At 40.0% G+C, this 12,698-nt stretch overlaps 1 protein-coding gene across 2 annotated transcripts in view; it reads right to left on the bottom strand.

The window, feature by feature from the left end:
- LOC139734554 (potassium voltage-gated channel subfamily KQT member 1-like) overlaps nucleotides 1-12,698 on the bottom strand; it is a 75,962-nt gene that overhangs the window by 22,129 nt on the left and 41,135 nt on the right. For both annotated transcript variants that reach the window (XM_071645328.1, XM_071645329.1), the window contains exons 2-3: nucleotides 5,503-5,605; nucleotides 3,840-3,966 (exon numbers count right to left, since the gene is read on the bottom strand). In XM_071645328.1, the coding sequence (XP_071501429.1) occupies nucleotides 3,840-3,966; nucleotides 5,503-5,605 (230 nt within the window). The remainder of the gene's footprint in view (nucleotides 1-3,839; nucleotides 3,967-5,502; nucleotides 5,606-12,698) is intronic.

Raw genomic sequence — 12,698 nt, 5'->3', positions numbered from 1 at the left:
TCCTGGACACAGCAGTCTCGCCGGTGGCTGTGATTGGGTTAATGTATGCATTGCCCATCTTCTATCCCGTGAGATGCAGCCTCCACTTCACTTCAACTCAACTCCTGGGGGAGCCCTTCAAGCTTTGGAAATATCCATAACAACAACTACGCAAAAAAAAAAGAGAGAAAAGAAAAGAAAAGAAAAGAAAATGAGACAAAAAGAAAAAGAAAAACTGCAACTTGGATCAACAACCTTGGTTCCACTGTTTCACTCTTGCTGGCAACAGCTCTGATGGAGCTGTTGCCATGGCAACCCCTCCATCTCCTTCCACACCACCTGCGAGAATCCTTTCCCCCGGACGAGGATCTTAAGCCTTCTCCACATCTGCCAGCGCGTTCCCAGGAGAAATTCTCTAGCTCAGGATACACGGCAAGCAGAAGTGAACCACCTGAATTATTTATTTTTTTTATCAATTCTCTATTTCTCTCCTTCTCTCTCATTTTTGTCTTTCTTTTTCTATCTCTCCTTCTCTCTCTTTCTCTCTCTTTCAGCTTCCTCCTAAAATACAGCAGTATTCTACTGGTGAAAGATCTGCCAGCAAGATTTGAACAGGAAAGACAGTAAAGTGGGACATTGCCAGCTGCTTCACACAGAAAGGGAGCTCATTGTGTTTCAAAACAATATCTCGGATGATTAGTCAAAAAAAAACATTCAAGGACTGCACAAGAATGCAGTTCTCATTTGCCAAATAATAATACGATACATTATAAACACATGGTATGATATTGCATCCACGATACAATAACATAAAATGAGATATATGACAAACATATTTTTGTGGCTAATTTGGAAATCCTTCATTCCGAAGAGACTGGAAATGAAGATAACCTATAGAAGGGTACATTACTGTATAGTAGTGCACATTGACAACTAGTGTCAGTCTGTCAGTTTATTTTTCTATTAGTTTGCTTTGTCTCTGTTTGTCTGTCCCTCAGTTTGTCTGGGTGTCTGTCTATCTACCTGTATGTCTGTCTTCAGTGTATGTCTGTCTATTTCTATACATATTCGTCTCTGCTTTGCATGTCTGTCTTTCAGTTTGTCTGTTTATCTCCCAAAGTGTATGGTTGAATGTTTTTGTGTTTGCCTGTGTTTTGTGTTCGTCTGTCTGTTTGAATGTCTCTCAGTCTGTCTGTTTATCTCTGGTGGAATTTGTATGGTTGCATGTTTTGTTTTTTTTGTCTCCCTGTATCTGTGTTTTTCTGTTTGTATGTCTCTCATGTTTGTCTGTTTATCTCTCAATTTGTATGGTTGTACGTTTGTATGTCTATCTGTCTCCATGCTTGCATGTCTACCCGTTTCTACAATCGTATGTTCGTCTGTCTCTCTGTCTGTCTGTCTGTCTGTCTTTCAACTTGTATGATTGTATGATTTCAAATTCAAATTTAAATGATTTTATTTTCATATAGAGTAATACAAATTAATATACATAATGCCTACATGAGTACATAATATTCTAAAGAATTTGAATCGCATAAACTTCACCAACCATGGATACAAATTATAGTAATATCAACTTTGTATTTCAATAGATAAAAAAGTATTTTATGTTTATTTATTTCTGTGTCTGTCTGCCTCTGCCTATCTACCTGTATGTTTCTCAGTTTGTCTGTGTCTCTGCCTGTCAAACTGTTTCCTTGTTTGTCTGTGTCTCATTCTGTCCATTTCTCTGTTTGCGTTTGTCTCTCCGTCTGTATGTCTCCTCAGTGCGGTGGCAGCTGTTTACGAACAATACCACCCCAAGCCCTGTGTCGGGTCTAGATTGTCGATAAAAATGTGATTTGTGACCTCATAACATGAACATGACCAACAGATTGCTTCCAGTCGGAATGCCTCTGGTATCACGTCTTGCCTCAATTTCTTCCGCACCCTTTATCTCAACATCAATTTCAATCTTCACCGCGGAAAGAAAAAAAATCCTACATTCCCCCATGTGACAGCTTTCATAGCCTTTACCTCTCATCCATTCCAGGACTGCACACTGAATGGTTCTTATTACATTCTTTACAGGCTTGCCTATGTCAGTTTCTTCCCCATTTTCATCTTCATCTTCTTGTATCTCTCCCTCTCATTTCTCTCTCTCTCTCTCTCTCTCGCCCCTTCGCTCTTCATCTTGCCTCTGTGAGAGCCACCGGTAGTTCTGGTATAGGCAGGGCAGGAAATGAACTCTTTTCTACAAGTTCTCTGGGTACTTTGGCCTGTCAGAAAATTCAATCTGATTTGCACTGTACCACTATGTGTACTTCACCTGTCAATGTGGAATGTATTCATCACTATCTTTATTACCTTTTTTATGTGGATGTGTCTGGGTTGTTGTCTTTTTTTTCCTTCAAGTGGGTTGAGAGGCAGCTTGTATATTATACTATATGGGTGTCTGTCAATCTAACTCCTTTGCGGAACCTGCGCCTTCATTACTATAAACTAGTTGCCAATTACAATAATTGGCATAACGTCGATGGGGTGACAAGACCTTGTATCTCAAATTTTGGTGAAAATGACTTTCTCCGATTAATGGCCAGATAATAAGTTCAGTGATGACCTCTGTCCAAATCCTAACTTTCTTACCCCCAAAAATGAAGCCACCATGGCATGTCACATGAAAGGCTATCCCATTTGATATACTGCTTTGGCTGCCATGTACTTTACTCTCCTGAACATTTGACATTTTGTAGATACAAGATCTTGTTGCCTCAGTGACGATAAACGAAACTGAAAGGACACACAATGCATGGTTATTCCTTCAGTGGCTTAAATCTTTCTTAAAGGCGCATAGTCCCGGTAGTGTAGAGGGCGCTGTTGATGATACTGCCGATCACCGTTAGCATTGATACGAAGATTGCCGAAGTTGAGCTGTCATCACGAGTAACGTGCGTAGGCGTTGCTAGGTAATGTTGCCTTCGTTGTCTTCTCTGCGCATTGCGCAGTCTATAGTAACGCCAGGGTGCATGCATATGTGCTTGTTATTATGACATCACAAAAGAAGTTTGCTAAAGCTGTCATCCCCCTCAGCTGAATCATGAGCTGAACTGTGATCGGACCACTGACTACAGTGGATCGGACTTCTTCGGACTTGGGGAAATGGTCACAGTGTAAGCGCCTAAGAGGAGTTGATAGCGTAGGTCTCTACAGGAAACTTGTGCTGTGTGCCAGCGTACGCATTTGACTAAACCACCGGGACCATGTGCCTTTAATAGCAGTTCTTTCAAGTCTTAATCATGACTTTATAGGTGAAAGTTCTTGTCATATCCTCATTGCAAGAAACAGCTCCCTTCGGTTCGCTTTTCAGTCATTATCATAATCGTTCCCAACTTACCTTTCCAAGAAAATACAGATATTCTAAGATTATATTCTATTCTAAGACAAAGTGAAGAAACCGCTGCCTGAACCTTCATCCCTTTGAATAATATCTTTCTCTAATTTACGATTATCATTACTAGTCTCATAACATCATAACACCAAAATCTGAAAGAAAAAAAAAACAAACTGCAAAGTGTATACAGTTACTGTAAAAGTGGATATTTTCGCGCGATTAAATTTTCGCGCTTGGCCGGATGAGAAGAGTTTCGCGTGTTTTTAATTCCGCGCAATCAAGACACCAAGTACAGGAACATACGGTAAGCAAAAATATTTGCATGCTTTTATTTTCGTGCTGGTTTCTGGTTGCGCAAAATGCGCGAAAATTTCCACTTTTACAGTACATAGAATTTCCACAGATCATCATCTAGAATCAACTCCGGATATGAACTGACATCTAATGTACAGCAGTAATGATGTCATTGACCTTTGAACTTTGACCTCACCGAGTATACAAAGGGGTCGCCTGATGAACCTGAGTCTCCCATAGTGACCCTGGTAGCGGCTCCGGCAGCCGGCAGACCAGACCCGCAGCGTGCATTCTGTGCTTAGGATTAGTACAGCGACAATTTCCTGCAGAAGGGTGGGGTAGGGTGCAAAGGGGGGGGGGGGGTGGGGGAGAGGACGGAAGGGCGGGGCAGCGGGCACAAAGAGGGACATACGTATCACATGACCAGTCATTGTGTCATCCTCGGGTTAAATATTCATATTCAAGTAATGTGCAGTTTAATGTTTCCAGGTTAGCATGCCTGTACAGTGACGGGGCGATCGTTAACGGCCCGTTATTACATTGCTTGAATATGAGACCATTCTGAAGCAAATAATTTTCACACAACAATAGACATATAATGTACTCTTAAATGAATCCCGCAAGGATTGGAACAATCATCCTCCAGCATTCCCACTGATTCCCACTGATCAGCTACTAGCCATCCCCTTTAAAGCTTGAAATCAAATGAGTATGGTAGTCAAGATGTCAAATATCCAAACTGTTGCCAGAATCTCCTCATTTGGTGCATTTTCTTGGCTTTGAAATGGACGCAGCCATCGGTAACCAGCATTAATGCGATGCTGATGATATATAGTGTTGGTGCTGCTGAGGGGATCAATGTCTGCAGTATTATCAGGTTACCATGGCAAATTTTCCAGTGTATCTGCTGCACAGTTATACTACACACATCATAATACAACAAATTATATCAAGAGCAGATTACCATGTGTTTGCTTTTTGTAGTAGTCTGAAGATGGATCCAAAACAATGGTATGAAAGGATGATTTGCTTTCTTCCTTTGGTGGCATGCCTTTCAACGCATGGCAAACATTATGTGATAAAAACTCAATACCATACTTCACCATTATCATTATATCACCAAGAATTTCCAGACACATTCTCCTCTAAATGATAAAGAATTTTTTTTTTGTCTGTTCTATAAAATCAAAAAAATATAAATTTACTTCTTGGCAAAACCATAGTATATAATGCCTTGTATATAGAAATACCTATGACCAATTGACATGAATATCTTAACATGTTGAGGACCCCCTGATTGTGCTACAACATGCATTTTCCGTAGACACTTGCCCGAGTATATGCGGGACTCATCCTCAACGGGTTAAGAGGTACACTGATGCATGAAGTAGTATGGTTACTGGCATATTCATTTATTTTGATGAATTCTTCAGTTTTAAGACTGATATGAAATGGAACAGTAATTTCCTCACCCTGAAGCACAGGCAGTTATGTCATGTTATTCAGCGCTGGTGCCATTAACCCGTTGAGGACGAGTCCCGAGTATACTCGGGCAGGTGTCTATGGGAAATGCGTGTTGTAGCAAAATCAAACCGTCCTCAACGGGTTAATAGGCCTAGACACCCAAGTTCAACAACACCAATGATAATAAAAGTAGTGACTATTAATATAAACCACACACGGCCACCTTTTGGGGCCCATGATGCTTGATATTTCATTAACCTTTTGAAGACTTGTCGCAAGCATACCTGGGCAGGTGTCTATGGGAAATGCATGTTGTAGCAAAATCATCCCGTCCTCAACAGGTTTAACGATATGACCTTCTTATCTCATAATGATTTGCACAAAATGTGGCTTACCAGTACAAAAACCAAGTGGTTACACGTCATGTAAATATATGAATCTTCATCGTCGACAGTTGCTACTACGCTGACAGCAAGGCACGTGAACAATAAAAGAAATCTGAAAGACAAAAAAATGAGAGAAAAGGACAAAGGAAAATGATTATGAATGGTGTACGGATACACAAACAATACCCTCCCCCCCAAAAAAAACAACAACAAAAAACAAACCCTAAACAAACATGTAGTTTATTGTAGCTAGATGTGTTGACATGAAGTTTTACTCTAAACTGATTTACATTCCACTTCATGGATGGCAATGAACAATGAACATGGAAAATATGAGAGAAAAAGTAGATCAATAGTGGGCATCATAAAGTCCAGATAGATAGAAGCTTTAACAATTGACTAAAGTGCTTATTGACCAAATTTCTACCGTGTACTTCCACCAATTTCTTAACCCGTTCCATACTGAATTCTGAAATGCCTATAGACTTAAAGGGGCATAGTCCCGGTAGTGTAGAGGGCGCTGTTGATGATACTGCCAATCACCGTTAGCATTGATACAAGGATTACCGAAGTTTAGCTGTCATCAAGAGTAAAGCGCGTAGGTGTTGCTAAGTAACGTTGCCTTCGTTGTCTTCTCAGTGCATCGCGCAGTCTGTAGTAATGCCAGGGTGCGTGCATATGTGCTTGTTATTATGACATCACAAAAGAAGTTTGCTAAAGCTGTCATCCCCCTCAGCCGAATCATGAGCCGAACTGTCATCCGACCACTGACTACAGTGAATCGGACTTCTTCGGACTCGGGGAAGTGGGCTAAAGCGTAAGCGCTAAAGAGGAGTCGATAGCGTAGGTCTCTACAGGAAACTTGCGCCGTGCGCCCGCGTACACATTTGACTAAAACACAGGGACCATGCACCTTTAATACGCAGGCCACGAGGTTCCAGTACGGAACATTTTAACATATACATGTATGAACAAGAAATAACAATAGGCCCCTGTGAAAAATGCCACATTCCATGAAAGTTGACTTTCATGGAAATGCAGTACAATGAAGCAAATAAACTGGTATATTTCTTTTTAACTCTTTATGTGCTATGGTGGAAACCCCCTGTGTGCCACAATAAACCAGAGACACGCAACATTTGTAGTCATGCCTTTGGAAACATTTTGTTTTTCAAATCTGTGTAAATCTTATAGATTTCTGTTAAGCTTGACATACAGTGAGCAAAGTTGTGGAGAAAATGCTATGGTCTGGTGTGATGTACATTATATGACAAATATGTGACTGTTTTTCTTTCAAATGACCAGCAGCTACAACGCTCACTAGTCAATCACCACATAAAATGCAGGCTACTATGTGAGAGGAACGGAATCGCGAGTAACGTTTTCATTGTACTTGCTGTATTTTGCGATTAATCGATCAGTTTGGGTGGGTTTGTGCATTTGAGCAGAATATGCAAAGCTGGCACGCCGTCAACTGAGTTGGGCATGCGAATGTGGAACATAAAGAGTTAAGAGAATGAACAGAATTTATCTAAGATACGGATCTTTCCCCTCCCCCCCCCATATCAAAGACTTCACACATTTCTTCTATACAAGGATACTGGTGGTCACGTCGCATGCACAAATTGGATGAGGCAAAGGTGTCATCATCGCACAAGTGCGGCTGCATCTGCACACATCGTTCAGCATCGCCCGGAAGGGGTTGCTGCCCCCACATATCCCTTTCTACATTGCATCGATATATTTCCACCTGTGCGTCATAACCCCATCAACACTCCGTGCATCACACAATGGCACGTGTGAAGCAGCTAGGGTCAACTTTTAGGGACTCTGCTTTCTTTTCTTCTTTTGTCCCCCAAAATAAATCCTGTCACTGCATGTGTCTGCAAGTGTCAATAGCCGCGGTCACACTGGCAAAAGATTGCAAAATCTAAGATTGCGAAGTCTTTGCGATCTTCGGTCATCTGTCCACACTGGCAGCCAAAGATTCTTGATCTGTAAGTCTGTGGAAGTTTAGGTCGCTGGTGCACATACGCAAGAAAGACGAAAGAGTGCCATGTGCTAAGGTTAATGATTGTGACACAGCAATGCACATCTGTGCATCCAAATGAGGCATTAACATCCACAAGAAAACCATCGATCGATTCTGCAAACAGGTGGTGGACTGGTCACAAAACAAACTTTGTAAAGTTTCCATTGCTAGCTTTCACACTGGCCAAAGATCGAGAAGATTGATGGGGGGGGGGGGGTCCTGAAATGTCCCTAGTTTGAGAGGGAAGTTTTGCGAGAAGTTCTGCAAGAAGTTTCTGTCACACTGGCAAAAGTTTGAGATCTTAAAGATTCAAACTTCATAATCTGTTGCCAGTGTGACTGCGGCTATTAATTCACTGGTGGACACCAGTTCCACATTGTTTTTTTTTTAATGATGTAGCTTCATTGGCTCTTCGGCGAAATGTTCTCTTTTCAGCTCAGTTCTGGAAAGAACTAATGGGTATTTCTTTTACAAAGAAGGGAATTGAAAATGATTGGGAACCACTCAGCCATATATACTGCCAGAATAAAAAACAACAACAACAAAGAAACAAAAAAGGAGCATATGAAAAACTAAAATGATAATCATAAAAAGATAATTTTACAGTATACAACTTTTGAATGCACATATTGGGCAGTATTGTATGCACATGTTGTGCAAGATTACTAGGCAATGTGTACGGAAAATAGAGGAATAAATCATCATTGTAGGTCTACGCTAAACAGAGAGAGAGAGGTGAAACATGAGGGAAGAGAATCATAATCTATCAAGACGTATAGATGCACTAAAACAAAGTCTGTGAGAAAGCAAGACAGAGAGAAAGATGAATAGATAGATAGATACTGTAAAAGCAAACATTTTTGTGCATTTTGCACACCAGAAACTAGCACAAAATTTTCAATAAAAGGCTGTGAATACTTTTGCTTGTTAAATGTATCACGATGTAATGTCTTAATTCGGTGGAGGAATTGAAAACCAGCGAAACTGTTCTTACATGGTAGAGCGCAAAATATTACTCGCGTGAAAATATCCACTTTTACAGTAGCATCAATACATAGTGTGTGGGAGAAAGAGACAAAAGGATTAACAGATACATGGAGACAAACAGAAAAATAGAGATAGATAGAAAGACAGATAGAAGGATGAATAGATAGATACATAGAAAGAAAGAGGGATAGATATGATAGATAGATGGCTAGATAGATACAAGTATAGATAGATAGACATATAGATAGATAGATAGATAGATGGCTAGATAGATAGATAGATGGTTAGATAGATACTTAGATAGATAGCTAGAGATAGATAGATAGATAGATAGATAGAGAGATAGATGGCTAGATAGATAGATAGATGGCTAGATAGATAGATGGTTAGATAGATACTTAGATAGATAGATAGCTAGAGATAGATAGATAGATAGATAGATAGATAGATAGATGGAGACAGATAGAAAGAAAAAAAGATAGAAAGATAGATAGATAGATGAAGACAGAGATAGAGATAGATAGATACATTGAGAAAGAGAGAAGAATGAAGAGAGGAGATGATATTGAGAGAGTAGCCAGTGAAGTACTTTCAAAGACAAACAACACTCCATACGCTAAAACAGCATTTTTCCATTACCAGCCATGGCAGGTTCTTCAAAACAAGTATTGCCTGGCATGATGAGAAACAGTGCTCGGGGAAGAAAAAAAAAACCTTAAGAAAATAGCAAACATGCCCGGGAGTGACAGGGCAACAACTGTGAGGGGGTGAGAGAAATGAAAATTTGGATTTGGTTTGTGGATGGTGGTGTTGAATGTGGAGGGGTTAGGGGTGTTAGATGACTGCAGCTTGGAGGGGACAGAAGAAAAATGAAGGTGGGGCTGGGTGGGGGGAGGGACACTTTTAGCAGAGATTGCATGAGAGGAAGAGCTTCCCCCATGAGATTTGGTTCTGAGCACTGCCGAACATTGGCAGAGCTTCCTCTCCATGCAGTGAGGCAAAAATCGGCAAAGTTAAGATTCCGACGCCGTCCAGTCAAGGTTAACGCGGCAGGTACGCCGCTTGCGTCACGTTCGGACATAAATGGCCTGATGACGTCGCACCGAATGAATCAGACAGCCCACCACCCATCCCGCCTCTATAGGGGAACCATCGATTACATCATCATTCCCAGCATGTCCACTGTCTGTCCTTGACTGATAACAGTGCGGTCTCCCAGTGTGCAGCATCCTGCACTGAATAAATAAGGAGGTTGGGAATTTGTAGGTTTAGAAGAGATTTTAGAGCCACAGAGAAGTTATCCCTAAAATGAAATGCAAAATGTGACTATTTTCAAAGATTTATCCCTCTATTTTGAAATTTGACGCTGCAGTGTGACGCATTATACAAGTAATAAATGAATGTTTATGAGTGCATTGGACAGAATATATCATGAGGTGAAAGAAGAAATGATCCATTCAACGAGGTGCAGATGAGTTGAATGGATGAATAATTTAATCTTTTACCGAATATCGAATGAAATACTCTGTCCATTGCACTCATAAACATTCACTATTTGTTTTATAAAACACCTAAAAATAGATCCTTGTCATTTGATGTTTTATAAACTTAGAAACAAGAGGGAATGAGAGAGATCTGAGATTGAGAGCGTGCTGAGTGCTAGATGCTAGCGTGCTGTCCATAGAAATGCTTGATTGCACATAAACTGCAAAACTCAAGCATTTTACATACAAATGTTGTATGTAGTGTGTCGGACAGCGTGTGTACAATGGAGCAAATCACATGGATCCAAGATTGCACGGTAAATGGAGCCACAATTGCACGAATGTTTACATAACAGTTAGATGGGCAAGCGATCAATATCAAACAACCAATCAAATGACAGGGATTTGTTTAGGTGTTATATAATCAGAAACATCACACATATCAACAGTAGATATGAATGTAGCGGATTACAGAGACTGCAGAAGTTTAAAAGAAATTGCGATCGTGGAGCATGGTTATGAGCAAAAAAATGTATTTGCACATGTCGCACTCATGTTAGGGATCAGAGTAAATACTTTTTGTGCATTTTTTAATTTGCAAATGGCACCTGACTTGCTAAATTCACGAAAACAAAGACCTTGCGAAAAATATGGCATGCAATATTTTTACAACTTGGTCGAGTTAAGATGGATTCCTGTATGCTGAAAAAAAAAATCTCGGCAAAGTTAAGCCCCGTGTCTGGAGACATGATTGTTTCAAAGGTTTGTAGGCATAATATTATAATTGCAAGTCATGTGGCATACATACTGTGTAATCAATGTTCAATGTTTACGAGAGCATACTAGGGGTCGTCATATCTAGCGAATACATTGCAGACAAAGTTAAGCAATGTTCTGATTTACTCAGAATAGGGGCCTACCTAACACTGATCTCATGCATGAGACTTGCTCCATTTCGAATCACGTTGCATTTTCCCTTTATTCCTAAAAGAGCAATCTAATCCTTCCCCACCTTTCGCTTGGCTTTTTGGCCGGCCTGCTTTCATCCCTGATCACTAGAGATCAAGCCCTCGGTCTAGATCTCGATCCCTGCAATATATCACGTACCTGGTGATTCCACTATTACCTATGTTTCATCACAATGACCTAAAGCATACGGCTGGTGCATTGCATAATCCCTTGCAGCGCATTGCCTATGACTATGCATGGTTGCATTTAACAGAGGGGGAATTAACTAGCAAATTATTACAAAGTGCAAGAGCACACAGCAAGTATGAAAACTTGATGATTTGGTTCACTTATTACAGACAAATATGACAGCAAACTAATGATTATTTGTCAAACAAGAGGTGACACTGTCAGAAATGATTTTATCCCAATAAAAAAAGGAAAATATCTTATTATTGTGCATGCAGGTCAATATAGGGGAAAGGACACCAAGGCCCCACCCCCACAAAAAACAAGAAGAAGAAGACCAATAAATAACACAGAGATGCTTTTTTTGTTGTTGCAATGAAACAACCAAAACCATTCACCTTTGAAGGTTGTCAGAGATAAATCTTTGGTGAAATTCACATCAGTGGCAGATCCTGTTGGGGGGACAACGGGAGCATGCCCCCTTTATTTTTTTTTTTGTTTAAACAAAAGGTCAAACAAAAGAAATAAAAAGAAAAAGAAGGGGGCGTGTGCCCCCTTTTATTTTGTAAAAGTGCCCCCTCTTTATGGAATTCCTGGATGTGCCCCTGCACATTATCTTTAGATAATCATAGATATCTTCAATGAAAACAAGGTATTGACTTAAACATATAAAGATTCATAATTCTGAAAATTTAGAGGAAAGGGGAATACGGAGTAACTAGTTCCTATCAAAGAAAATTTTCTGCATACAGATGCAAGAGTATGATAAGAATGTTTTGAGTCTGACACATCAAGCAATTCTTTTTTTTTATCAATTCAGTAAAGTGGCTGGTTTTGTGAAATATCGGCAATGATACATGAGTCATAATGGAGTTGCATTTGTCATCACAAAACACAACATACAGATAAAGATATGAATAAACTCTACATTCAATGTCTGCTATAACACATCAAAACACTTCACTCATAATTTCAGCTGTTAAAGCAGCAGGATTTGTTTCATTTTTTAGTCTTCATTATACAGTTCTATCTTTTCCACTCATCTCAAATATGCTTAGCATAACAAAACTGACGGTATCATCCATATTCTGTATGCAGCGAAACATGATACAAACATTCCATACCTGGACAAACAAAACTGGGACATGTGACTGGCGCAGATAAATATCAAGGGTCAGATATCCGTGGCACTCTTGTGCTAAAAAATGAGGCCAGAGTGTGACTAGAAAGCTATGTTAGTCAGAAATATGATATGCCATTGAGTGAGATTAGAAACACAGAGGAGAGGTTTAAATATGGAAAGGGATCAAAGGTTCCAGGGACCTTTGAAAACCCACAGGCAACACGGATATCTCGCTGAGTCAAAGAATTTGGACCTTTTTTCTATGCAAGTTTTCATCAAAACTAAATTACTTTCCTCAGAGCACCAGACTCTTGGTTCTGGGAAATGGAGGGGATTTTCTCAAAAGCATTGTCTGGTTGAACTTTAGCATGGAATTTTCATGTAGGGGGAAAATGATACAGTGCATCCAGAATCATTTGCCGAAGGAGGGCGGCTACAAATG

The sequence above is a fragment of the Diadema antillarum genome, unplaced genomic scaffold (assembly GCF_040938485.1).
Source record: "Diadema antillarum isolate AM-2024a unplaced genomic scaffold, OU_Dant_1.0 seq00000532_RagTag, whole genome shotgun sequence".
Classification (NCBI taxonomy): Eukaryota; Metazoa; Echinodermata; class Echinoidea; order Diadematoida; family Diadematidae; genus Diadema; species Diadema antillarum.
The sequence above is the reverse complement of the archived record's forward strand: the minus strand, read 5'-3'. Positions and strand labels throughout refer to the sequence as shown.